Source organism: Oryzias latipes, chromosome 12 (assembly GCF_002234675.1).
Source record: "Oryzias latipes chromosome 12, ASM223467v1".
Classification (NCBI taxonomy): Eukaryota; Metazoa; Chordata; class Actinopteri; order Beloniformes; family Adrianichthyidae; genus Oryzias; species Oryzias latipes.
This window is the reverse complement of record NC_019870.2, coordinates 11072878-11099999: the sequence shown is the minus strand read 5'-3', so window position 1 is coordinate 11099999 and position 27122 is coordinate 11072878. Positions and strand designations below refer to the sequence as shown.

At 37.1% G+C, this 27122-nt stretch overlaps 1 protein-coding gene across 1 annotated transcript in view; it reads right to left on the bottom strand.

The window, feature by feature from the left end:
• brinp1 (BMP/retinoic acid inducible neural specific 1) overlaps window positions 1–27122 on the bottom strand; it is a 136510-nt gene that overhangs the window by 37775 nt on the left and 71613 nt on the right. The window contains exons 4-5 of the mRNA XM_023960391.1: window positions 21903–22072; window positions 3775–3880 (exon numbers count right to left, since the gene is read on the bottom strand). Of these exons, the coding sequence (XP_023816159.1) occupies window positions 3775–3880; window positions 21903–22072 (276 nt within the window). The remainder of the gene's footprint in view (window positions 1–3774; window positions 3881–21902; window positions 22073–27122) is intronic.

The window sequence follows — 27122 nt, the reverse complement described above, 5'->3', positions numbered from 1 at the left end:
CCGCTTCAAGACCCTCCAGCCACGCCACAGCCACGTCTAATCTGGACACTCCTCAAACCAGCCATCTTCACATCTGGAGAAAACAATAAATCCATTCTCATCATCCACTTACCTGTCTTCCTTCTGGGTTGCAGCATCTGGGTTCCTCACCCTTGTGAAATCATGACAACTTATCTCCAATAATATATTTTTTTTTAGATTTTGCTGTTAACTATTTGTGTAGTGATGAAATGTGACTCCCTGCACCAACAGTTTAAATGTCCAATTTCTTTTCTTATTAATCGTCAAAAAAAGTCAATACGTATTTATTACTGATGCACTTTGTGGGTATTTTATTAGAAAAGCTGCAAAAGCTAAAGTTCTGTCTCAAGGGGGGTTTCTGTAAAGTTCTATTTTATTGTCAAAAAGAAAAGGCAATCAGATTTGTTATTTTTGGGCATTCACTGTAAAGACTGCTCAAGGGCTGCAGTAAATCTGTTTGGGACTGTGTTTGTCCTTTTGGGTGAGCAGAAGACTCAGAATGCGCCTTCGCGATCATGGCCACAACGAGTTTTAGAATTCTTTGAATTTAACTGTCTGAATAGCCTCAGATCACGACAGAATATCGAAACATATGCAGCTGAGATGGTGCTGTATTCTAAGCTTCACTGCATCTTAGTTTTCTATATCTAAAACCATTTTCCAAGAATCTGAAGGAAGGAAAGCTGAAGCTTTTTTTTCCTTTTTTTAACAAGACACCCACTGTTTCCAAGTAAACGCACCATCAGATTTAAAAAGTCTCTGGTGACGGCTTGCCTAATTGTGTATTGTTTAAAAGCAAGCTGCCTTTATTCTTTTTATCCCTTAAAGTGTTGCTTACATTTTACAGATACACATTGGAAAAAGCCAAATATTAAATCAGTCTTTTTTTATTTTTTGTGTGGTTCTGCACAATTTATGGGTACATTTATGGGATTAAAGCACATAATACTGGATAATGCAACCTAACAAGCAAAGCACTTCTAAGCATGGGTGATGCATGATGTGTACTTCTGCTGCTGCCGAGTGTCCCAGTGTTTATTTTTAATATGACCTCCACTGCTATCCACTAGGACCGCATGGTCTGGGTGGATAGCAAATGCAAAGTAACATACAAACTTATTATATTTTGAGTTACTGCCAAAATTATCAGATATTGACTAAACGAATTATGCAAGTAACAATGCATACTATGTTATGTATATTGATGTTGTTGTTGTTGTTTCTCTTTCGGCTTTTTCCCATCAGGGAACGAGTCGCATGGTAAACTTGGCAAATGTTTTACGCCGGATGCCCTTCCTGACGCAACCCTCTCAAAGCAACCGGGCTTGGGACCGGCACAGAAGTAGAGAAGGGAACAGGGAGCAGCCCGGAGTCGAACCCTGGTTCCACGGACGGAAGGCGCTGTTATGTATATTGATAAACAAGCATATATACTTGTTTTGCAAGACAACTATATTCACTTTTATTATATTTGGTCAAACAGCCTGTTTTACAGTAAAAAAATAAAAACACATACCGTACATTTAGGATTAAGAATCTGATCTAAGGAACTAGGAATATTAATCTTAAAAAAATAACCAGAAACAATTGGCACCAACAAATCGACCAGATGACAAAATAGAAATGGATGAGGTTTGACAAAGAATGACTAGAACTACCAAGAGGGAAAAATAAGAAGTTTCTGGATTCATCTTAAAAAAAAAAAAAAAAATCTGATGTTCACAGAACTATGAGAAAAAAGCTGGAAGGATTCCAGGTATTTAGTGAGCTTGGATGCATTTCCAACCACAGTCTGTAAAGTAATCTAAATGTGAAAAAAAGGCAGAACTCTTGCCAAATTTATAGAAAATGTACTCCACAATCACAAACGGGTATTTGATCTCCAATGAATGTATTGTTTTATAAACGATAAAACAATTTAAATGGCTGTTAACATGATGCTAAGTGTGAATCGGAAGCCTGGAAATCATAATAAATGCATCTGAACCTGCTTACCTCTTCACGGGGGCTGTTAAGAGGTAAGTAGGTTGAAGAGGTCTGTGATTGTTGAGTGACTTACTCTATCAACCACCCTTCTAATTGACAGCAGAAATGATAATTGCACTTAAGGGAAAACAGTTTCACTCAAACTCTCACACATCATTGTAATTGGTTTAATGGAAAAAAATCTTAACTGGTAATCACCAAAGCAGGCCTTTGCTTTATATTGGGCTTATTCTGAAGGGAAAATAATGTCTTTTTTCAAGCCTGTCACCTATAACTCGAGTGACAAAGCGTCTTCAAAGCAGGGCATATGTATCTATTGCATAACGATAAATCTTTTTTTTTTTCTTTATTTGCTAAAACTTACAGAGTGCAGAGTTAATAGGGGACTTTAAACCATCCCAATATTTCAAAGACTCGCTCTGATCATCTTTTGATCTATTTTAGAAGTGGTCCCTGTGTTTTTTTTAATCATGATTCTTCCGTTTTCAGCCAAAATCAAAAAAACCTGTGTCATTTTTCTAGGACATTATTATTTTTTAGGCGGTAGTTCATAAGAAAATTCACCTATTGAGTTGTGGGCGGGACGGTTGGCGCAGAGTAAGCCTTCCTCTCCTTCCCATCATCCACAATTAAGAGCAATGAAAATGGCAAACAACATTGGAGCTATACAGATTTGAGTCAGATGCCAGCTCAGACGAGAAACACGAATTCATACAAGAATCTAGTCGTCTACAAGTGGAAGCATCAGCATGGAGTGGAGCAGGAAGCTTGTTGCCCGCCCATTGTATTTATGTCACCACTAAAATATGGTTCAACATATTTCATTGTTTCGTCTGCTCCCAATTCATGCCTTGAGTAAAGAAATACTCAGAAATGCATATTTTTTTAATATACATTCTCAATCATTAGAAAAATGTTAAAAAAAAAAAAAACGCTATTTTCATCAGGGCGGATTTTAGAAAGAAACTAATCCTGATGTCTTTCCCCTTGACGGGAAGGAACCAAAAACAAATCTTCCCGTGTCTCCAACCAGTTTCAACAACTGGTGTGAACTCAAATAAGTCAAACCAATCAATCTCTTGAAACTTTTGACCACAATTACCCAACCCCTCATCACATCTTTCCCACTGATTCTCTGCTGTTGCATGTAATTCCATCCCCTTGGACTAATTATTAGGCTTTTCGTGTCGCTGTTCATAACTTCTTCTTTGAAAAAGCACCCCACCTGTAGAGTAGTTGCTTCAATCAACGTACATACAATCTGTGAGCAAAATTCAAACAGCTCATTTCTTCTAACACGGATACAGCTTAATGACAGGGGCTTGCATACGCATGTCGGGCATACCTCCCATAAATCAGTCTGCTTCGGAAATTAATAAGACAAGCGGTGCTTTTAGACTCATTACACATTTGCACCTGCATGTAGAAAACCACTTTCTACTCTCTGGAGTGATCAGTTTGCACAGTTGAAGGTATGTTTTTTTTAAACTTCATATTATTATTGGAAGTTCTTGATCAAAGCTTTAAGAAAATACTTAAAAGTATGACTGAAGAGCAGACATCTATAACCAGAAAATTGCATCCCAATTCCCAGGGAAAAAATGGGAGGCTAATCTGTTCCAAATCCCAAGACAAATAAAAAAAAAGAAGAAATCAATCCATGATAATATACATATATTTTTCTAGTCAAAGTTTGACTACACCTCACTTACGATTTGAACAGGGGTGGTGTCCAGCCTCCCCAGAAAAGCATGATGATTTGTTTACCTTGTAGATGGAGCTTGCTCTCTGGGCTCTGCAGGAGGACTGAGCTAACTGAGTCCAGATTGTCATAGCTACTGCATCCCAGCGGTCCAGTGCGTGTCTCTGTCACCTGCAAGAGAATTAGGACTCAAATGAAGGCCATATAACAAAAACAAGTAGGATTTAGCTTGTATGGGTGCAGATGTTTACTTGTAAATTTTGTGTTTGCAGCTGGAAACACGTTCATGTACAGTATACTTGTATTTTAAGACAGCTGAGTCTGCTGTGTTCATTTTATCTATTTATCTGGTGCCTGTTTTTTTCATTTCCCGACAATGCCTTCTTAGCATGAAAAAGGAGAAACCACAAGAGTACCCAATCATTAAAAATGTCAGATGTTATTACCACTCTTGGCGATAATAACAGTTATTAGACAGCTTTCTTTTTTGAATGACTAATACTTTAACATGTGCTAATTGCGCTGCATTCAAGCTAACAAATTTACACCCTGCAGAGAAAGGCACATTGATTTTTTTTTATTTTGCAGTTTATGCAATGCAAAAGGTTCTGAAATCTATAGAGAAGACTGCAGATTATTTTCCAACTCAGACAATTCTACTGGTTTATTTCCACACGCTTTATATGGTGAGGGTATTTTTAAAAAAGGTTTTCATTCTATAAAGCGATTTGTAGGAGAAAACTTCTAATGAGCATTTTTATTGATATTCTACAATATAAAAACCTTAATACATTTTAAACATGTACATTTTTCCCCCCTTTTATATGTCAGAATTAAGAATGGTATTATTGTCCACTACTGCAGCAATGATAAATTTACATCAAATGTTCTGTAAAAGATTTCCCAGGGTTTCTGTGTTTATGTATCTGTTTCCTGTTCTCTCATTGGTGCAGTTACCAATCTGTCTGTTAGTCTTCCATCAGATGTTTCAGTATATTTTGTGTTTGTCTCTTTCCTGCCTCCTCAGATCCCAACAGGTGACAGCAGATGGTTGCTCTTACTATTCAAGGTTTATTCCTAATCTTCAATTCAAATAGATTTTTCCTTCTCAATATTGCCTTTTGTTTGTTCAGTATGGAGATAACACTAAAAACCATTTGTTGTAATGTTTGTCACTTATGTTGGTCATGAGCATACTATCAAAAACAATTTGTATTGAAAGTGAATTGACCAGATATCAGTAAAAAGCAGTGCTGTTGTTTATTTATTTATTTGTCTTTCTGTCTAGAGTTTTGAGACAATGTTTGTTGGGAAATAGGCCCTTTGCATTTCACAAAAAGCCTTTACACAATAGAAGTGCTATTTTTTTGATCAACTTGAGCTTGACAGGTTGTATCATGGCAAACAATCTAAAAAAAAATACCAATTATTGAATAGGCAATTTGGTTTGGCCACTTGGAGGCAGTGAAAGATGGGATAAAAGCTCCAAAAAGAACTTGTCAACTCATCAAAAACATTGCTTGCCTGTTAGATGGGACCAGAAAAAGTGGACAAAAAGCTGTTTTCTAGACCTTACAACTATCCTGATGAGATCAGCCCTATAACACCAAACCTTAGATCTGAAAGACATTGTAAAAGCTCCTTAGACTTATTCAGGAGGGTCAATCCGTTGACCTTTTATGTGCACGTTTTATGTGCAGATTGTCATAATAGCAACATAATGATTTGGGTGAATTGAAGGACGATGGTGATGAATGAAGAAAGCAAGAGCTTCTGCAACATCCACTGCACATCAGCAGGTTTTACTATAGTGCTCACCCGAGTGTTTGTGTGTGTTTTCAGAGTGATTGAAGTTTGATGGAATTTTTCCTTGCTCGAATGCTGATTCTGTACCAGATGGTGAGCTGACAAGCAAGAAATTAGACAGATGTATATCTTACCCTTGGCATCAGGCTATTGGAGGAGGGATGTAGAACAGGGTGGGGTGGTAGAATTGACAGACAAGGCTGGAGTCTCAACGAGAATTTCAGCACAGTATTTTTTATTACAAATTAAATTGATATTCTGTTTCCTATTTTTCAATAGTCTCTGCCCTGAAAAAAATTAGATAGCTGCATTTCCTTATTATAAACAAAAAACTTAAATTGTGTCTTGTGCACCTGGTTTTTAAATTTACGCTGGTCAATTATCGGAATCGTGTTGTTACCATTTTTAATTGTTGTATTGAAAGGTTTTGAAATCTAGACATATATTCACTTTAACTTTTTTTTTTTACTCTGAGTTTTAAAGGTCATGAATTTGAATAAAATATCTGCCAGAAACAACAAAGTTAGACTTTAGAGCTTTTGTGTATGAAAAATTTAAACACGGGTAATGGCCCCAAGTAGATGTCCTTCATTTTTTCTTTTTTTTTTGTGAACAGTATTTTGGTAAGAAATAAAAGTAAAACAATAAAATTTAACAGTAATTTATGTCAGCAATGCTATAAAAGATGAGTATGAAAATGCGTAAATCTATAGTAAATGGGCTGAACATGAATGTTTCCCTGGTGTAATTTTACTGCAATACTTTTGGTGTTTAAACCCTTTTGTTAGAATGCTTCTTTTATTTTAAATTTAGCCTTTCACACTGACATAATTTGTAAAAAGGTAATTTTAGTATGCTTAATGTTTCAATAATGTTTCTTTTAAACTTACCTGAGAAACTGTTTATGTTTAAATATTGTAAAAGAGTGTGTCCCCCATTGAATTCTAATCCCTATTTTAAGTCAAGGTCTGAAATTAGCCGAATTTAAGGAACTATGTTGTTAATAATAGAGTTCATTAGTTAAGTGTGACATTTATTATGACTTCTAATATAAGATAGGATAACATCTTTGTTACTCTGTTTTCGATTCAGAAAATTAGTGTGTGGAAATTAGACTTTTCGAAATTTGACCCTGTACTGCTAGTCAAACAGAGTTTGTTTTTGGCACATCGTGACAAACAGTTGAACAGTCTTCATCGCAGTTTAAACTGCATTGCTCCATGTTAAAATGAAAAGAAATATCAAAGGATAACATGTAAAAAGATATAAAAATCTTTGCTAGAATAAACTAATTTGTAAGGGAAACATACCACTATATCAAAGAAAAGGCTGTGCACACAAAATAAGAAACTAAGGCTGAATCCAAATTCATCCCCGAGCCGTCTGGCTCCTCCCTATTGCTCAAATTGTTTGGGCATTTAAAGCTGTCGTGGTGTCTGAAAGTGTTTTTCTTTTTTTTTTAGGGAGGAGCCATAGCGACTTAGAGATTGCCATTCATTAGCAGGTAGGTTGGTCCATGTTGTGCTTGTGGCGAGGAGGAGAAACCAATTTTATCACATGGGTGTGCTCTGAAGCACGGATGTTTACACTTAATTGTAAGAATTAAGTTTTTGTTTTTGCTTGACTTCTTAAAGTTATAAAAACCCATGTTGTTATGTATTTCCGAGCTCTGGCAGATACGTGCTAACGACAATGGCCGACAACTATTGATGACATCATCAAGCAGTAGTAATGTCCGAATTTGAAGACACTGGCTATGTCTGAATTCCTTCAAAATTCACTACATAGTGTACTGCTGAATCTGCAATTCCAAAATTGAGTGCCCTTAAAATTACCTTGAAGTATCTGCAAAAAAACAATGTTGCTCATTAGGGTACATTGGGGAATATAGAGCACAATGCATTGTGTTTGAACAATTCTGAAGAAAAAAAAAAGGACTTAAATGTATTTTTTTAATAAACGATCAACATTTTCATGATCACAACACAGCTGATTCATTAACAGTCACCATAAAATGCTCGTATTGGTTAGTTCTTCACTTTGTGAAATCAGTGACATCATGTACGCCGTTTAAAAAAAAATAAAAACAGAAGTGAACATGGTGTCCAAATTAAAATAAAATCCCTGGGATTAGATAGTCCTATGTACTTTGTTAGTTAGGGAGTATGGAGGGAATTCAGACAGAGCCACTATTTTTTCCATATCTCTCTGCTTGGAGGGATTAAGGTAGGGATAGGGAAGCAATTCATATTTAGCCTAATTTACCAAACAGGATTCTTAAGTAACACCTAAAAATATTTTTTGCACTCTGTTATATTACCTTGTAATAGTGTAATTATACTGCCACTTATAATGTAACTATCTACAAAGATATTGTAGACCCATATAGAGGTAACTTTGAAAGCGTGTTTATGAATCTTCAGCTATATACTATATATTTTTTTCTCATAAAAATATGAACAAGTCGATAACGCTCACCTCATGGCTGTTCTAATCCTCTTGCTCAATAATTTTCATTGAGCAATAGACTTTCAGACGTTATACAAGTCAATGGAGAGGATTTAAAGACTGATTACAGAGCAAGACCTGTGAAATACGTTTTATTGCATTAATGAATGTTGAAAGAGGCTTTTTACCCCCTTTCTCTTTATTCCACCATACTTACGAGCCTATAAATTACTCTTTTCACAAGATTTATACTGACTAAGCAAAGTGACTATTTGTCCTTTTTGTCACCTAAAGATTACCTCACAGATTGTGAATCAAGCACTTGTGTAAACAGACTACCATATCAGGAAAACCAGGTAAACTATCCTGCAAGAGCCAGTGCAATCATATCTATCTGTAACAATTGCTACTCCAAAAACAAAACAAAAAAAAGACATATTCCCATATTTAGGAATTCGACAATGACCCTAAAACACAGAATGACCTTAAAATTAAAATGTGTGCTGCTTGTCTTATCCAACTCGTTGCCACACTCCGTAAGAGTGCAGTGCAGCAGATCATAAAAAACAGAGTGTAACGTAAAAACATTAAAGGCGCAGTAAAAAGACCAAAGTGGGCCAAGGGGGACTTAGAGGATTTGGATTATTAAGCAGAACACAACAATGGAACCCCACAAGGACTAGAATATATCACAGTCCGCAGTCAGGAAACCACAATTCTGGAACGCTCTTTTTAATTGTCGTCTGTTGTCAAGAAAGTCATCTACCCAAGTACATGTGACACAATGCACTTGAGATTATACATTTATTTTTCTTTGGAACACGAAAGGTAGCCCTACGCTTCCTATTCCCAAGAACTATTGCCAGAGATTTTAATTTTGGGGTTATTTTGTTCTATTTCAAAATTTGTGTTTGTTTTATTTGGAGAAATTCATATTGGTAAACTGCAAAACTGCTGAATTACGATACAGTTTCTAATTTTAAATTCCTGTTGGATCACTCTTATACAATATCTTGTATTTGTGTGGATTTTTGCTGGTGCTATTGCTCCCACTTACCCACCCTGTGCAGATCAAACATACTGTACGTGTTAAATTAAATTACAATTCTACTGTACGTTAAATGAAGGGGGAAATATTAGCTTGAATGGCTAATCTCCCTTTGCGGGTTGATAAAATACCACTTTAAGCCACATCACCTGATTCCAGTAGGATGGACTCTCATAATACTACACACAGGATGAAATCTCTGAAAAAAATGCCTCTAATTGGGCACCTAAATACAAAAAGAACACACTTGTCCAACTGTTTCCAGGATGCCTGTATGTTTTAATCATGTTGGTCATATTGTTCCACTTTTAGAGATGACCTTTCAAATGTGCATACTGCCTTGAAACCTCTCATTAAAACTATATAGAATTTTTTGTTTTTTGATTAAACAGGTTTATATTTCATAGGAAGAAATCAGGAAGATGTTGTGATTTGGATCTAATCAGCATAACTTCACAGTTATGGTACAGTTCAATGAAAACCGAGAAAACACATGCAGACATTCACTATACAATTAAACCAATTATTTACTAAGTTCATTAAATGTATAACAGCACATGGGGTACTCATTATTTCTATAATTCCTTGCAATAAGTCAAAAGAGGTTGTGTGTTCTCGCTTCAGTTTTTTTATTCTTTTTTTTTTTTTTTGATCCCAGAGTGTTCTTTGAAACCTCACGACGTGTCTGAGTGTCATTTATACTTGCAAAAGCGAGGCAAATTAAAAGCTGGTTTGAAAGCTGTGAGATAATGAAAACAATAAGATGGGTGAGTGGTACTGAAAAGAGTACTGTAAGGTTCAACTGTCTTCATTACCCATCTCCTCTGCTGAGCTTTCCTAATCTGCCCATCACCTGACATTTTCTTAATGACTTGCTATTTATGGCCACATAGAAATGAAGAGACGTGCTCATCAGTAATTTTCCAATCCTTGTGGTGGAGGCTCTCTGTGGACATTTTTAATATCTAGTTTTTAACTAGTGCATTGCTGCACTATTAGGATTGTGGAGACCAAAGTTGCACGTAGTAGCACATTTGTCTTTATAATAGGGTTTTAACAAACTTTAAAAAGATGATGAGGATTTTTTTTTCAATGATTCATCAATACATTTTGTAAAAATTGCTTCAGGCTCTTTAAATTATTAAATAAAAAGCTCAAAACTTTGTTAGATAAAAATGTTCAGTGACATCTTGCAAATGCTAAATGCTTCACCTCGGATGACGCTCAGTTGACTGAATTATGAAATGAGAGACAGGATCATTGTGGGATGTCGCTGGCACTCTACCAAGATCCCACAGCACTGCAGCATCATCAGGAACTGTGCATATTGATTGCTGGTGTAAATCTGCCCGGACTAACTGTATGAATAGGTGACCTTGTGACGGATGCAGAAGTAACCCCCACCCCCCAACACACACACATCCCATCATCCTGTGCTGTGGGAACGCATTTACTTACACACATCACGCATGAAGGAATCCAGCGCACAGTCAGCCGAACAGTCAAACGCCACACTTACACAGTCCTGATAACAGACTGATGTCCACACACACACATAGGAAGCAACATTAATTCCTCATCATACTTTTTTTTAGTGCAATCACATCTTTCTGCAAAGAGACACTTGCTCGTAAAACTGACCTTTACTTTCTTTTTCAACCGTTAAATGCATACCCTTTTTCTCCTTGACACTGGACATAGCACTGGGGTTCAACTGAACAAAAAAAAAACATATACATGGAATGTCATGTACTTCCATAAGGAAAATATAATCCTATTCACCACAGGACTTGACCTAGTTATAAAAATACATTGAGAATGAAGAAGAGCTAAATACCTTTTTTCTAATTTCAACATGATCTGTGAGGCATCTTCTCCTTTTTTATTGGAATTTTCAATATGATGGAACAAAGACTGGTTTTTATAGTTCTGCACAAGCATGCTAGCATGCTACTCTTTTTTTTCTATTATCAAGAAAGATCTGCAATACTTTCATTGAGATAAAAGATGTACAGCTGAAAATCCTCTCCAGACCACCCATGATCTCATTACATTATAACCTCCAGCCGGTTGGAAAGCTGCTTATTTGCTTGTTCGTCTGAGTAGTACATGGATGCTTGCAAGATCTCTCATATTTACGAACCAAAAAATTGAATGGCAGAGAAAATATAAAAAAAAAACGTATCTAAAAATTTAATTGGCGTGTAGAAGTCTATGTCTAGATATAAGTTAAATATCAATCCGAAAGGCATCAAGATCTCTTTTGGATTGATATTTAACCTTTTGAAGTTTATGGAAAACAGAAAGTAACTAAGATGAAATGAAGCCACTCTGTAAACAGTTGTGGCTCCATATTTCTAAAATCAGGATTTATTCGGCACAAAGGATCTTTGATATTGAGAAGGTAATTCCTCAACGTGCTGACTGTTGTAGGATATAACTGAAATTTGTTCAACAACAAATCCTTGGTTTCATCCAAAGCCTGGATAATGTATGCAGCTTGCACAGCATGTCGAACCTGTTGGAGTCCAATAACAGTCAAACAGTTGTTTGTAATTCTGCTGGGTGAAAAAAGGAAACTGTACTTGTAATGAGGAAGGCTTTGCAGCACGCTTGCTTTAATGCCTGATGCCATCAAAGACTGATTACTATATGCCCTGCTGATTGTCCTGATGTTCACTTACTCTTCTGCTACCTAATAAATTGCCGGTATTTAATGAAGCTACACCTGATGAAATTTAACATGACCTTGTTTATACTTTCTTTATTTTTTTTAAAAATTGACAAAATACTACTTTCGTATATTAAAACTGTAGATATGGTAATTTTAGCCTTTAAATTGTAAATTATGCTTTTTGTTAAGAACTTTCTGCTTTAGAATCCACTGAAATTACACTAATTGCGTAAACGGTTGAAGAGTTACATTAGTCCAAAGAATGTTACCACTGGAGCTACAGCTCTATTGTTAAAGGGTTTATCTTTTTTATTTATTTATTTATTTATTTTTCATTTGACAATGTTATTCCTATCCAAACAATTGTTTGGTGTTGGCCTTTCTGTGCTCCATAGCGATGTGGAATTACAGGTTCAAGCAGCCGCTTCCAATTAAAAGTCTATGTATAAACACGTAAATGCATGTTTTGGGCTCCCGTGTTCAAAAGTCTTGCGATCATGGTTAGTTACACAAGTTTTTCTGGTAAGGTGCAGGACTGTCATGCAGGAAACCCGGGTTCGATTCCCAGGGCGGAATGAACAATTAATGGTAATGGAAAAATGGCAATGGAAATGGGGCAATTACCATAACAATGACGGGCAATTAACATCACTCAGTGAGGGTCCTTGGGCAAGACCCTTAACGCTAATGCCTACCTCACAACATGAGAGACAATGAACCACATGTCATGCCGGCTCAGACGTCGCCCGGCCAAACAAGGTCTGCGTCAGGTGCTGAGGGACCAGAGCACCCTGATGGAAAGTGGGCTACTGGAACAAGACGGAAATGGACTAGATGTGAGAACAAGGTTCTGTTAGAATGCTACTAGTCGAGTAATCCCACCCAGAGGGGTTACATGCAGAGAATGTGGAATGAATGGATGCTTCAAAACCCACAATCAATGCTAACTGCTAAACAACTGGTAGCCCAGTGCTCTAACATCCACAAACGGCAAATCCTATCCCCACTTGAGATTGGAGCGATACAATACAATGCCACGGGGGAGCCAGAACAACAGGTCAGTGAGGAGGTTATACCACACTCCCACCCTGAGATTGGGTACACAGCCCCAACAACCACAATTCCGCTGAGCGAGGCAGCAACTTACCTGAAAGACAAGATCATGTCTACAATGAACACTAGGCAACCCCAACACCAGCTACAACGGTTAAGTGATGGACCGCCTGAAAGTCTACTGGAAACTGTGAATGAAGCATTGAGGGCAATTCCTACACAACCATCACAGAAACAAATGAACTGGTTTAAATTTCAGCAGCAGTGATCATTGAGATGCTCGGCTATAAGACCATGGAAGAAAACAGTACCCACCATGGAAGCAACGGTTAGAGGCCAAAATCAAGGCTACTCGGAAGGATGTGAGTAGGCTGACAGAGGCTCAAAGAGGTACAATGAGAAAGCAAGTACCTAAGAGATACAGCCAGATGCCCATACCTGAAGCACTGGAAACTCCCAAACAAAGGCTCCTAGCCTTGAGCAGCCGCCTAAAGAGGTACACAAGAGACAATAAAGCCAGACGAATAAACAGGCTCTTCGCAACTCAACCTGCAAAAGTGTACGCTCAGTGGCAGGGTCAAAACAGCCGAGCAGACCCACCAAGGCTGGAAACTGAACAGAACTGGAAAAGTATATGGGAGAAAGAGACAGCACATAACAGCAATGCCCAGTGGCTGGTCTCTCTGAGAAAAGAACATAGCAACCTCCCTGAACAGAATCCAGTAACCATCACAGTGGCAGACATCCAAAAAAAGTCTCAGGTATGAAGAACTGGATAGCACCGGGCCCTGACATGATACATGCCTACTGGCTAAAGAAGCTTACCGCACTCCACGAGCGCCTGGCAGCACAAATGAACCAGCTGCTAAGAGATGGGACTCACCCCGAATGGCTAACAGAAGGGCGAACGATCCTGGTCCAGAAGGACCCCTTAAAGGGTGCAGTCCCATCCAACTACCAGCCAATAACCTGTCTCTCCACAACATGGAAGCTCATGTCAGGCATCATTGCAACCAAGATAAATAGGCACATGGATCAATTCATGACCAACACACAGAAGGGCATTGGTAGAGACTCCAGAGGAGCCAAACACCAACTCCTGGTCGACAGAACAGTCGCTCAAGACTGCAAGTCACGACACACCAACCTGTGCACAGCCTGGATTGATTACAAGAAGGCCTATGACTCAATGCCACACACATGGATCACTGAATGCTTGGAGCTGTACAACATCAACAGGACTCTAAGAGCCTTCATAGGAAACTCAATGAAGTTGTGGAAAACCACCCTTGAAGCCAGTGGGAAGCCACTTGCACAAGTGTCCATCAAATCAGGGATATACCAAGGTGATACTCTGTCCCCACTGCTGTTCTGCATAGGTCTGAACCCCCTCAGCCAAATAATCAACAAGACTGGCTATGGATACCAACTCAGAATTGGGGCCAACATCAGTCACCTCCTCTACATGGATGACATCAAGCTATATGCTAAGAGCGAACGTGACATTGACTCCCTGATCCACACCACCAGGATCTACAGTACTGACATTGGGATGTCATTCGGGCTCGAGAAATGCAGCCGGATGGTGACAAAGAGAAGCAAGGTAGTCCACACAGGAGGGGTCTCACTCCCAGAAGGAACAATAGCAGACATCGAGGACAGTTACAAGTACCTTGGAATTCCGCAGGCAAATGGCAACCTCGAGCAGTCAACAAGGAAAGCTGCAACAGCTAAATACCTCCAACGAGTAAGGCAAGTCCTGAGAAGCCAGCTCAATGGCAAAAATAAGACCCGGGCAATAAACAGCTACGCACTGCCAGTTATCAGATACCCTGCAGGAATAATAAGATGGCCAAAGGAAGAGATACAGACCACGGATGTTAAACACGAAAGCTCCTCACCATGCAAGGAGGGTTCCACCCCAAATCCAGCACCCTGTGACTGTATGCTAGCCGCAAGGAAGGAGGCCGAGGACTAGTGAGCGTAGAAGCCACTATCCAGGATGAAACATCCAAGATGCATGAGTACATCAAGCTCAAGGTCCCAACTGACAGTGTGCTCAGTGAATGTCTCAGGCGATGGAGAGCAGAGGATACAGTGCTGTAGGACAGATCCTCATGGGAGGACAAACCCCTGCATGGGATGTATCACCGGACCATAACTGAAGTGGCTGATTTGAAGAAGTCCTACCAATGGCTAAAAAAGGGCTGGCCTACAGGACAGCACTGAAGCGCTTATCCTGGCAGCTCAGGAACAAGCCCTGAGCACCAGAGCGATAGAGGCTCAGATCTACCACACACAAGACCCAAGATGTAGGCTGTGCAAAGAGGCGCCTGAAACAATCCAGCACATTACTGCAAGATGTAAGATGCTGGCAGGTAAAGCATACATAGAGCGCCACAATCAAGTGGCTGGAATAATATACAGGGACATGTGTCTAGAATATGGACTGGAAACCCCAAAGTCAAAATGGGAAACACCTCCGAAGGTTGTAGAGAATGAGAGGGCAAAGATCCTGTGGGACTTCCAGATCCAGACTGATAGGATGGTAATGGCGAACCAACCAGACATTGTAGTGGTGGATAAAGAACAGAGGAAAGCCGTTGTGATAGATGTGGCAGTGCCAAGCGATGGGAACATCAGGAAAAAGGAACATGAAAAACTGGAGAAATACCAGGGACTCAGAGAAGAACTGGAGAAAGCCTGGAAAGGGAAGGTGACAGTGGTGCCTGTGGTAATTGGAGCACTCGGGGCAGTAATCCCCAAGTTGGAGGAGTGGCTACAACAGATACCTGTAAAGACCTCAGACCTCTCAGTCCAGAAAAGCGCAGTGCTAGGAACAGCTAAGATACTTCGCAGGACCCTCAAGCTCCCAGGCCTCTGGCAGAGGACCCTAGCTTGGAGGAGAAACCACCCGCGGAGGGTGAGAGGGGCGTTTTTTATTTTTTTAATATATATATATATATATATATATATATATATATATATATATATATATATATACAACTTATAAAACTTAAATGAATTGATTGAATTAAACAGTGTGGACTTGCAATACATAACATACATTCAGTTATCATGACACCGAGTCTAACTTCAGATCTTGCAATATTGGGTTGGAATAGGAGTCCTAAAAAAAATCATCACCCTCTCCTTCCCTCTCACTCATGGTGCAGAAAGAACTAAATAAATCCGTCCAGACAGGCAAAGGGAATGATATCCCACAATTCCTTGTGCTGCCAATCTAACAGCAGCACCAAAGTTACACCTACTTTATTGAATTAATTTGAATGAAAGTAAAAGAATTATTTCTGGTAACTGTTGTTTTTAGGTTGACTGAAATAAAAAAAAAGTATTATCTTAACTGAAGCAAATAATTAAGATAGATCAATGTGATAAAGTTTATCTTTCCAAAATTCAAATGTGGTCTTATTACCCTCTCATGGTGGAAAAAGTATTATCTGAGCTTCTTTATCCACTAAATCATCTTCAAATGGACACGCCGTGCTGCTTCACCTCTCTGAAAACAAACTAACCTTCAACTAAACCTGCTCCAAACCGGGTTGTATTCAGAGCATGAGTTGCTATGGGAACTAAGCATACCCTGTCACAAACCTCATTTTTTGGAACCGAAAGCTGAGGTTATCCGCTTCCTTAGCCTCAAATTTACCATGGTAACTCGCATAACCTGCTTTTTGGAATATCCCCCAAGCCTTCTCCAACTCTGCACTAGTAAACAGTAACAAAACAAAAAGAGGAATCTCCTCCCTGCTTGTCCAACACCGCATGCTCAAGAATATTTGCTTGCTGTGTTCTTGAACGTGTGTCACATGTATGGTCTGTCCGTAGCTCAACAGCCTTCTGTGAAGTTTCTAACCATGTTCAAACATTAGTGGATGTACAACAAATCTCAGTGTTTTGTTTTTCTTCCTTCCCTGTAGTAAATGAATCTTCAGATGTAGCTTTGCACATGCTGTAGTTATGAAATTATGAGTAGGGGTTATTTCTGCACTTATGTTAAAGTTGTAAACATTGAATTATTAATGCTTCAGTTTTTTGCACATGCAATTAAGATCCATTGACACTCTTTTGAAACTGTAGGGAGAAAATATTCATTTGAAAAAAAATGACATCCTTACCTCTGGTGATGATTGGTTTGAGCCTTACTAGCACAAATTAGGGATTGCTGGGTAGGGCCCAAAAAAAAAAACTGCTTTTTTTATGGGAACATAATACTGCTGCTCTATGCGTGCCGCTATATGTGTGCTGTAAAATTATTCCATTTTCTTACATTTTCTTACATGTGTGTAACTTTAATCACATGTTGAAAAAATAATGTTTGATATAAAAAATAACACACAATGAGCTTGTCCAAATGTTATTTTTCCCATGTTTTTATTTCAATGTGTAGGTTAGACAAATATGTTGTTACCCCATTTTGCCATGTATATTATAAGTTTCCAAATGCTGGCTAATACAAACTGCACAAATTGCTAATAAATATTGAAGCAAGTACTTTTTTTTTGTTTAATATTTCTAAAAAAGTAAACATTGGAGTCTTTAAACATTAAGCAGTTGCTTCACAAAGTAAAATATTAGTTGTATTTAAAAATACTTTTTACTGAACTTTTTACTAACATATTTGTTCCTTAAGATGAGTTGTTACTAGATTTAATTACCATCGCTAGCCTGAAAATACATCAGTGAAGGAGCCCATATTGCTCCAAGTCTGTCTAAAGCATTCATAGTTGTCAAAGCCACCCATGCAATACAAAAAAAAAAAAAACTTAAACACTCCTACACCAGCACAGATGATGGCTTTTCAACACCGAACTGATAACAAGCTGACGTTTTTTGTGTCTGTGTGTGTCTATGTGAACGCCTCAAGTGTACGGAAACACACTTGATATTATCCTAAGGCTGACAATTATCACTGCTTTCAGAGTATAATTTGATGAAGGAATGCATATTTTAATGAATGTAGTGTTAAAAAAAGAGTGAAGTTGTTCAGCAGTTTTAATAACTGCACCGGTGGGTTTGGTGTGCAGCTATTTGCATACATTTACCTATTAATTTCTGCACATGGACCATTGCAGCAGATAAAAATCCCTCTTTCTTTGATCCTCGAGGGGACTCAAGTGAAACATCTTAAATTGCTTTATCTATCCATTATCTTTGCCCACTTCATCTTGCTAAGGATAAGGAGAGAGCTGGAATTCATCCCAGCTGGCAGCACACTACAAGTGGGAGCCACACTGGACACGTTACCAGCCTATTAAAAAGACATAGTCACACACTGTTAAAATTACCAACCTGCCACGGATGCTGACATTTTACCTTATGATACTAAATTCAAGGGGATATTTTCACATCATAAATGAATTTACAATGTAGCAACAACTGCTATTTAAAGAAGTAGTAAAGAAAAAAATAAAACAAAATTATCCCTTTGACTGTACAGAATCAGAATCCTTTATTGTCAACGCACAGAGTACATCGAAATTGTAGCTCTAATGCATATATATTATTTATTCATTTTTACTTCAACTTGCTTACAGACAGGAAATGTCTGAAATATTTTTGCTGTATTGACAAATGTTTTTCATGCTGATTGTAAGTTTGCACTCCAAAGCAGGTCTCACAGCCATAATGGATCAATATTGGAGGAGCAGAGCCTTTGTTCTCTGTGTTTATAGATCCATGTTTTTTGATGGAGCTTGCCTCCACTGCCCATTCTGATCGCTGTCTGTCTGCCGCCAACGTGACCGGAGAGCTGGAATTTATGCTGCCTTTATTTATAGAGCAGAAATACGGGAAAGTACAGCATTTTCATATTATTTATGGTCATACAGGATCTGATAAGAGAAAAAAAAACGTTCACATTTTTCTAAAGGGTACAATTATCAATAAAATGTAATCAAGGTGCGTTATATTATTTTCTTGTTTTCTTTTCCAACACTATCAAACAATTAACTACTTTCTGTCATAGTATCTTACAGCTGTAGAAAGTATACATCTGTTTGTAAAGCATGCTTTTCACTTTTTAATAACACAAGAAGACCAAATAAAAATGAAAGCTGATCTTACTGTTCCGGCCCTTGAGTGTCTGCATTTGTTTATGTGTTTATACATGATTGAGTATGTGCATGTGAGTGTATTTAAGTGTTCCAGGAGGTCCAGCAAGAACTTGAATAACGCCTGACCCAATGCTAAATGTTCTAGGATACCATAAGAGAGCTGACAACATCCCGCGACAGTGTTGGTTCAATTTTGGACTTACCTTTGCAATCTTGGATTTTCTTTTTGAACCTTGTTTTAGGAACCAGTAAGGTAGCATCATTTTGATAGTCCACTTTAGGGTGTTACTCCATAACATGAAGACAGTGACTTTTTTTAAGCTTATTTATATTTACATGTTATTATATGCTTAGTTTATTTTAGTTTAACCAACAAAATGTTAAAAGCACACTTTGAACAAAGCACGCATTTTCTTTAGTTGTATTTTTTATTTTTTTACGCTGAGTAACATCCCCAAAATTACTTTGTTCTTGCTTTCGCATGATAGTAAATTTATTTATAAGTTACTGCTCATTAAACACTTAAATTGCATAGTAATACCCCCAATTTGATATATATATATATATATATATATATATATATATATATATATATATATATATATATATATATATATATATATAAAATGCTATATATATATATATATACTAAATGCTACTGATAGAGTGAGGTGGAAAAGGATGATTCGCTGTGGCGACCCCTGATGGGAAAAGCCGAAAGAGAAAGAAGATATAAAATGCTACTCCCTCTCTGTGGCTGTGTACTGGCAATTGCATGTACAAGGACGTTCTAACTTCAAATGTAAATAAGAAGTCCAGTCCATTTAGCTTATTGTATTTGTATTCATGTTGTTGGAATATCTTCCTCTTATTTATGTTTAATTAATTTTCTGCTCTAATTTAGCACCAGTTACTGCAAAAAACTTGTAGCTGGTGAAGGTCACACTTACCAACAGTGGCCATAAATATATTCTGATTCTTGTGCTTAACGGTAACCTTTAACTAACATCCTTTCACAGCTTTGGTATAAAGCTAGTGCCCACTACACTAGGTCAGGAACAAAAGCATAGAATTCTATTCCTCTGCATTAAAACTCTTTAAAAGTATCCAGAGCTGTAGTGGTCTCTTTACATGCGTGGCTATGCTGAACTAGTCCTTACTAGGTCACAAGTACACACACATTAACACGGCCACCTATGTCTTTTGTCATTTTTATGTCTTTTGCAAACTGAATAAATTATTTGTACCATAAAAATGCAATATTTCAGTAATGAACATTAGTTGATATAGCAATCACAAATTAATTACCTATTCATTGATAACCTGACTAAAACCCTCTCTTTTCCACATATGCTTGCAATCCATCAGTTTTTAAAAGCAGAAAGGCAGTCCACTCAGCTTTGCAGATGCATGCGTGCCTCTGTGTGTGCCTCCCCCCTTTTAATGCCCCTTGCGTTGCTTTCCCAAGAAACTGACTCAGCATCAGCCACTGTCAGGTCTGCTTAATTTTGTCATGCTTGACTTCACGCTACCTGAAGTCTCATCTGCCAAAGAAGCTTAATCCACTTGTCACTCACAACAACAAAAAGCTGGAAAGGTGCTGCTTGAATGTAGACTGCGTTGTTCTGGGTTGGCAAATCACGGAATGGGTATACTTGAGATTTTTGTGTTCAGGTGTGATAGAACAGGTGCACGGCAGCAGCTGTGACAACAGGGATGTTGTTGTGAACAAAAGTGTCTTCTGTTCTTCCTAAATTAAATCCAACAATGTTATCTAATGCTTTTAAAAATTAAATGAAGTGTAAGGCAGCAGCAGGGCCCACAGGGAAAAAAAAAAAGTTTTAAAACTGCCTGCCAAATATCTTTTACAAAGTACAGAAGTAACTCTTGTGGAAATGTTAAAAAATGCTTTTTATCAATGCATGTTTTTGCCAGACCGAGTAAAAAAGATGGGTGCTAGGTTGGGCATTTTATACCCTGGGATGGAGTGCATGAAAAGCAAGCAGGCACAAATGAGCATCCTTCCTGTGGATGCTTGGAGACACTTAGAGGAGAAATCAATTAAAGGCGGTTTTCTTGGATCTCTGAAACTTGTATGTGTTCAATATGCCTCCAGGATGCCTGCAGTCCTGTTGATTTTCTTTCCAAAAACTGTCTCTTTGATTAGAGGGCCATACTGTAGCTGGAAGCATCAAAGTAATTGAACGGTGCATCTTTAAAATGGATGAGTAGATACATAAATCTAGCATTAATTTATAATTCAGGTGGGCTTTTAATTGCTGGCATTTCTGTCATATAAATAATTACTTTTGTATCTGACATCTGTTATCATTTTACCTTATTACCAAAGTCAGTTGTTTGAAGATTTTGTGTTGTGATGTTGACCTAAAAAACTGCTTAATTATTACGATTATGTAAATAAGAAATCTGTGAAAATGATTACCCCCATGTTTTTACAAGTGAACAACATTTTGTCTTGACATAAATAAACCTATTCCAGCATATTGTACCAGTCAAACACTTTAGAATTAATCTTCAGAGTTAAATGAATTCCTTAACATGTAGATTTGGGTTTTTTTATGCATTAGAGTCTAGTAGTTAGCAAATGTTGGCAAAATATAATGCGATGTTGCATGATGAAAAGTATATCATTCAAAGGTACTAATATACAATATGTGTGGCACAGTATGTTTACACACATGCCAACATTTATGTTTTGATAGGATCTTGCAGATGAAAACCACAAAAGTCTAAATAATTACAATCAGCAGTGCTTGAAATTAACACCAGCTAATTCGCTCACAGAAAATGAAATTTGATTGTGTTTGGAAGCTTTTACCTGGAAGCTTTTACCTCTCATGGCATGTATTTGTCTCCATAAAGACACAACTTTTTACCAGCACAGTTGTATTTCCACTATTTCCTATCAGCAATTTTGGAAAACACCAATTTATGACATCGGTGGCGGTACTACAAACAACTAAAGCCATGGCCCAATATGTCCACTGTTACAAAAAATCAGTTAAAGAGCAAAAATGTAATGTTTGTGCTTACATGTGCATTATTTAAAAAAAGACAAGAACTAACCTTGATAGCATTTGTGGAAATCTGGATCTCATGCAGCTTCCTCATAGTGACATCACGGTCGATAAAGTAAGATGAGGCCAACTGATGAAGAGCCTCCACATTCTGGGTAGCATTGGCGAGCTTTCTGTCTAGCTTGTTTTTCGCCAGGTACATTGTCAAAGCTTCCTCTCCTGCAAGACAGAAGTACACAAAGACATACATGGTTGTATAGTTATAATTTAAACATTAATGAACATTTTTTTATTTTTGAAACTTTAACCAGTAAAGTACAAAAAAATCGTGAATTTCTTACATAATGCTTAAAATGAAATGACACGATTACTGCAAATATTAAATGTAAAATGTATCAAAGTTGGGCTTACGTAACCTTTTAAATAAAAATCTTAAGGTAACAAGTCAGATATTGGAATACTTAAGGCAAACAGCTGCAATGTGAGAAACTGAATGTCCCAGTTTTCCAGGAACAGTCAACATGTTTGTCACTTTGTTCCCAGCTGGCAACACCCCAAAACATCTCCACGGAGACCCCATTGGTACGGCATTACCTCCAAGAGACATCGAGTGACATCATTTCTTTTTTTTTTTATTCAATATCTGAACACCACAGGAATGTTGTCTTCTGATGAGAAAACACATTAGACTTATGCATAATTTTCTTAAACCTTGCCATTGAAAACAAACAAAAACGAATGAAATTCAAGCACACATAAAAGAATGGCAGCATTGCACTGACAGATATTTAATTATAGCCAAGAAAATTAAAAAAGAAAGAAACTGAGGCATTTGCGGTATAGCCACATGGAGCAGATTCCGGTACCACAGGAGGACTACATCTGTTTGTTTACAATGAGGCATTGTGTGTGACGTTTCTCCAGATTGTGAGAATTGACTGCCGTCATCTGGATGCCCGAAATTACTCACATATTTATGGTTGAACGAAATTACCAACTCATGTGGAGATGCTAACACTCTCTGACTGCTACACAGAAGAATGTTTCCTCTTTTCATTTGTTTTATTTGTTAAAATAGAATAAAAATTGTCATACATTTATTCAAAAGTACTTATAACTAGAAGATGTCCAGTTCCTTTGACAGCAATATACCAAACCATAATCGGTTCTATCCAAACTTGGCGATGAGTTATGGGAAAACATTTCTTTGGTGCAGAAGACAATATTTGCTGAGATCTTGTGGTTTGTTTAGCAGCAGCCTTGCAAACTTAAACAGTGCATCCGAAATTTTCTCTGAAAAAGTTACAGTTGTCCAGCCTTGATTTTATTCCGGGCATGTAGTATTCTATCTGGAGCAGGCTTTGGCCCTGGCTGAGGTCTCAAGAGATATTAATGAGTGTAATTTAGGTTCAATTTTAGATTAGATGTATTTCAAATATAGCACATTCTGAGAAAAAAAAAATGACTGTAGGAGAAATGACTTGGACATCATCAGAACTTCTCTCTATCAAAAAACCTCAGAATAATATAGATTTAAAATCAAAACTTTAATTTATTGCTCAAGGCAACTCTACTACACTTACTAAATGTTTCAAAATAAAACAAGCTTTTAACAATAGGAATTCAACAGAAGACAATTATTTGACTATATCCGCTCCTTCCACATCAGCACAAGATGACAACAGCAGTTGGATATTAAGTAAATGTAAAATTTCTTTCCAAAATCATAACCCCTCCAGAACCAATCCTATAATATCTACCAAATACTTTATCCTTAAAGTGATGGACTTCAATAAATTGAACGATTTTATTAAAATAAATAACTAAATAAAATGGAATCCCCAACAAAATTGTTTAGAAAGTAAGAAATTAAATCTTCACCTTTTCCTTAACCATAATAAATCAGATTATGCACACTGTATGTTTTCACTGCCATATATTTGAGGGGATTTTAATCTATGGACATAAATATTTTGGCTTCACTACAACAAATATACACAGGAAACAAAAATCAATATTTTCCCTCCAGTGAGCAAACATTTCTCTACCAAGAATCAAGGGGTAAGGCAAACATTACACTTAGACCTTTCTCAAGAGAATGTGGCATACGTTCACAGTGCTGTGAATGGGTATTTGGCTTGGAGTGATGCATTAGAATCAGTCAGTTAACTGCTGGTGACCATGACCAGGGGCGCTAACAGTCAGAGCTGATGTCTCATGCCTGGTTGGAGTCAACCACTAAGGCTAAAAAGGCTCATTCTCAGTTGCTGCCATGCTCTCTTTCCCTCAGGGGCTGGCAAACTTACTTACACACACTTGCCCTGCACTAATGCACAAAAATAATGGTCAGACATTAGGTCCTTGATCTGACTCTTTTTTGTATCTTTATTGCAATTTAGTGTGGCATAAAATAGGTGCTCTAGTCATAAATATTGTACAGGGACTGCTGCTGGTCAGGTAAAATCGTTACCTGCACAGCTTTAAAAATTCATTTCTGTTGGCAAAACATTATTATAGGGCACCTTACTGGCTCGGTGCCAGAATTATTCAGCTCATGCGGAGTATATGTGTTTACAGCTGAGCTGAATTTAAAAACAATGTTCTTTTTCACCTTAAATCAACATGAGGCTATGTGTGTGTGGCTGTGTGTGTGCATAAAGGCACTTTTAGATGAAAAACTGCTCTTTGCCTACGCATTTGTATAGAGGTCACTGACTGCTAACAGCACAAATAGGGTTTTAAGGTAATGGGGTGGCCGGGGGTGCCTAGTTTCAAATAAATACGATTTTTTTCTCCCCTGAAAACCAGCAGAGTGCTTTGCTTAATATTTTCATTGGAAAGGAGATTTTTTTTTTTTTTTTCCCCCTTAGAGAAGCCTTTTTAAAGAGGTGTCACGTGTAATGTTGTTTATTTTGTACATTAAATATATTTCATATAATACACATTAAAATACCTAATATTGTGTTTTAAACTAATTTTATTTGCAAATATTTCTTAAATAAGTATGATTTTAGGTCAAGTTGAATTACAGTCAAAAAACAATTATATATTTAAACAAATCTTCATAACTCCATCAATATACTGAAATTGTTTATTTATATATATAATATATATATATATATATATATATATATATATATAACTGCTATTTTAAGACACAGTTATGGTTTATGCTTGAAAATAACACAAAAAAATTTAGATGTGTCTTTTAAAATATCAAAACACAGATAATTCATTTTAAAAGACTTAAAGCAATTTATATACGATGTTTTACCAATGTGTTGAATTTGTATGCAAAAAAAAGCAATGGGCTGAAGTTGAAATAATCACAGCCCATAAAAAACAAAGTCAACAGTACAATATCTTGAAAGTCTTAAGACTTTACATTTATCAAAAAAAAATTCAATGACTTATAGAAAACAGGTTTTATTCAATTGCAGTGCAAAGAAAATTGTGATTAAAATGATCTAATATTAAAGTCTCACTCCAACTATATTTCCATCTATTGTACAATCTTTCCCAGTGTCTTTTAAATATGATTTTGCATTTTTTTTAGCCAATCTCAAAAAGTCTGTGTTGTTTTTTTAGACAGTTTCTGCAGGATTCATCAGAAATTCCGCCTCTTAATTGTGGGCAGGACTGTTGGTGTGGAAGTAACCCTTCAGAGCTGTCTAGCCGTACAGTTTTGTGGATGCATCGGAGCGGAGCAGGGAGACTATGGCCCGCCCATTTCAGGTAGTGCGTCACAATATTTTTCAAAATCGAGGGTTTTTATCTGCTCTGGATCCATCAGGTCCACAAGGAAGACCAAAGAGGAAGTTCAGGGATGTAGACAAGGAGTAGTAATTTTTAGTCACTCCCCTATTCATTGCCAAGTGGTTTCAAATAGGAGGTTGTTTTTTTGTACTTAACACTATAGAATGGGTTTGATCTTTTAGAAACTGTACTTTGTTGCTGTGATATTTTCTTTATATTGACATAGTCTGCTCACAAAGAAAGACTAGCTTTCTCTTAACAAAAAAGTGACATATATCAAGAGATGTATTTCTTAAAGCTTAAAAAAATGGACATGTATCTTGAAATGCTGCAGCTTAAAAAAATTCCAATCCTGATTTAAGTCCGCAATACATTATTTACCACATATAAAAAAAAAAAAAAGAGAAAAAACTTTCTGAGAAGTTTCATTTCGGAGATCTGTTGCCAGTGTGCGGTTCTGCAGATCATTCTCTCCCACAGCTACAGGCAGATTAAGCGTATGCAGGCTCTTAAGCGTATGCATTCAACTATTGGGATGTGGATTCCACTGTCTGCCTCAGAACTGAGTTTAACTGATTCGCAGCAGTAAAGGCTTTTGTCAAAAAAAGAAAAAAAGCCTGAGATTTTTTTATTTATTTCTGTGCTGCAGCTTTGAATGTCGCACATGCTGCGAGCTCCCAGGATGTCATCAAACTGTACATTTCTACATGACTTTATGCCTCAATTGAATCATTTAGATGTACCAGAATCTCAAGTTTTAGGTAGTGGGATACTAAACTGGAAATCATTTTGAAAATATAGTTGAATTTGTCAGTCACTTTGTTAGTGTTTACAGATCTTGAAAATCTATTGATACAAATGAATTGTTTTTATAAACAAAACAATCAAGTAATGCATATTTGAGTGCATATTAACACAAGATGCTGAATGCAGTAGGAATTTCCTATTACCTAAATGCCATTTTTTTGGAGATAAATATTATAGCCTTTAAGAGCTTTAGGGTAAGTTAAGGACCTTAGAGTGATAGCTGGAGAGAAAAAAGCATCCTGTCACTCCAAAACTTCTCTCTGTAGTACCTAACTTCAACACAAGAACTGCAATTTCTGGTTTAAGTTGCATTGTAAGCACTGTAACAATTCTAATTTCAACTACAACAACTAGACCAAAGCATGTGGTCTAAATGTACCAATTTCTTTGTAACATGTCACCTTTTTTACTTTAATTTCCAGGAAGATTAAGAGTGGATCTCAGTGTGATCATTTTTTCTTAAATATGAGCATGAAGAATTTTATTACACAGACAAACAGTTGGGCAAAAAATTATTTAGTCAGCCATCATTTTTGCAAGTCTTGTAATTTTCATTATGGGTATACCTCAACTATCAGAGATTAAATGAGAAAAAAAAAATCACATTGTCTGCATTTGTAAATTATGCTTGGCTTGGAAGGCTTGGAAGACTGACTCTCCAAAAGGTAAGCAGCTTGCTGTGAAGAAATTAAGTGGGAGCAATTAT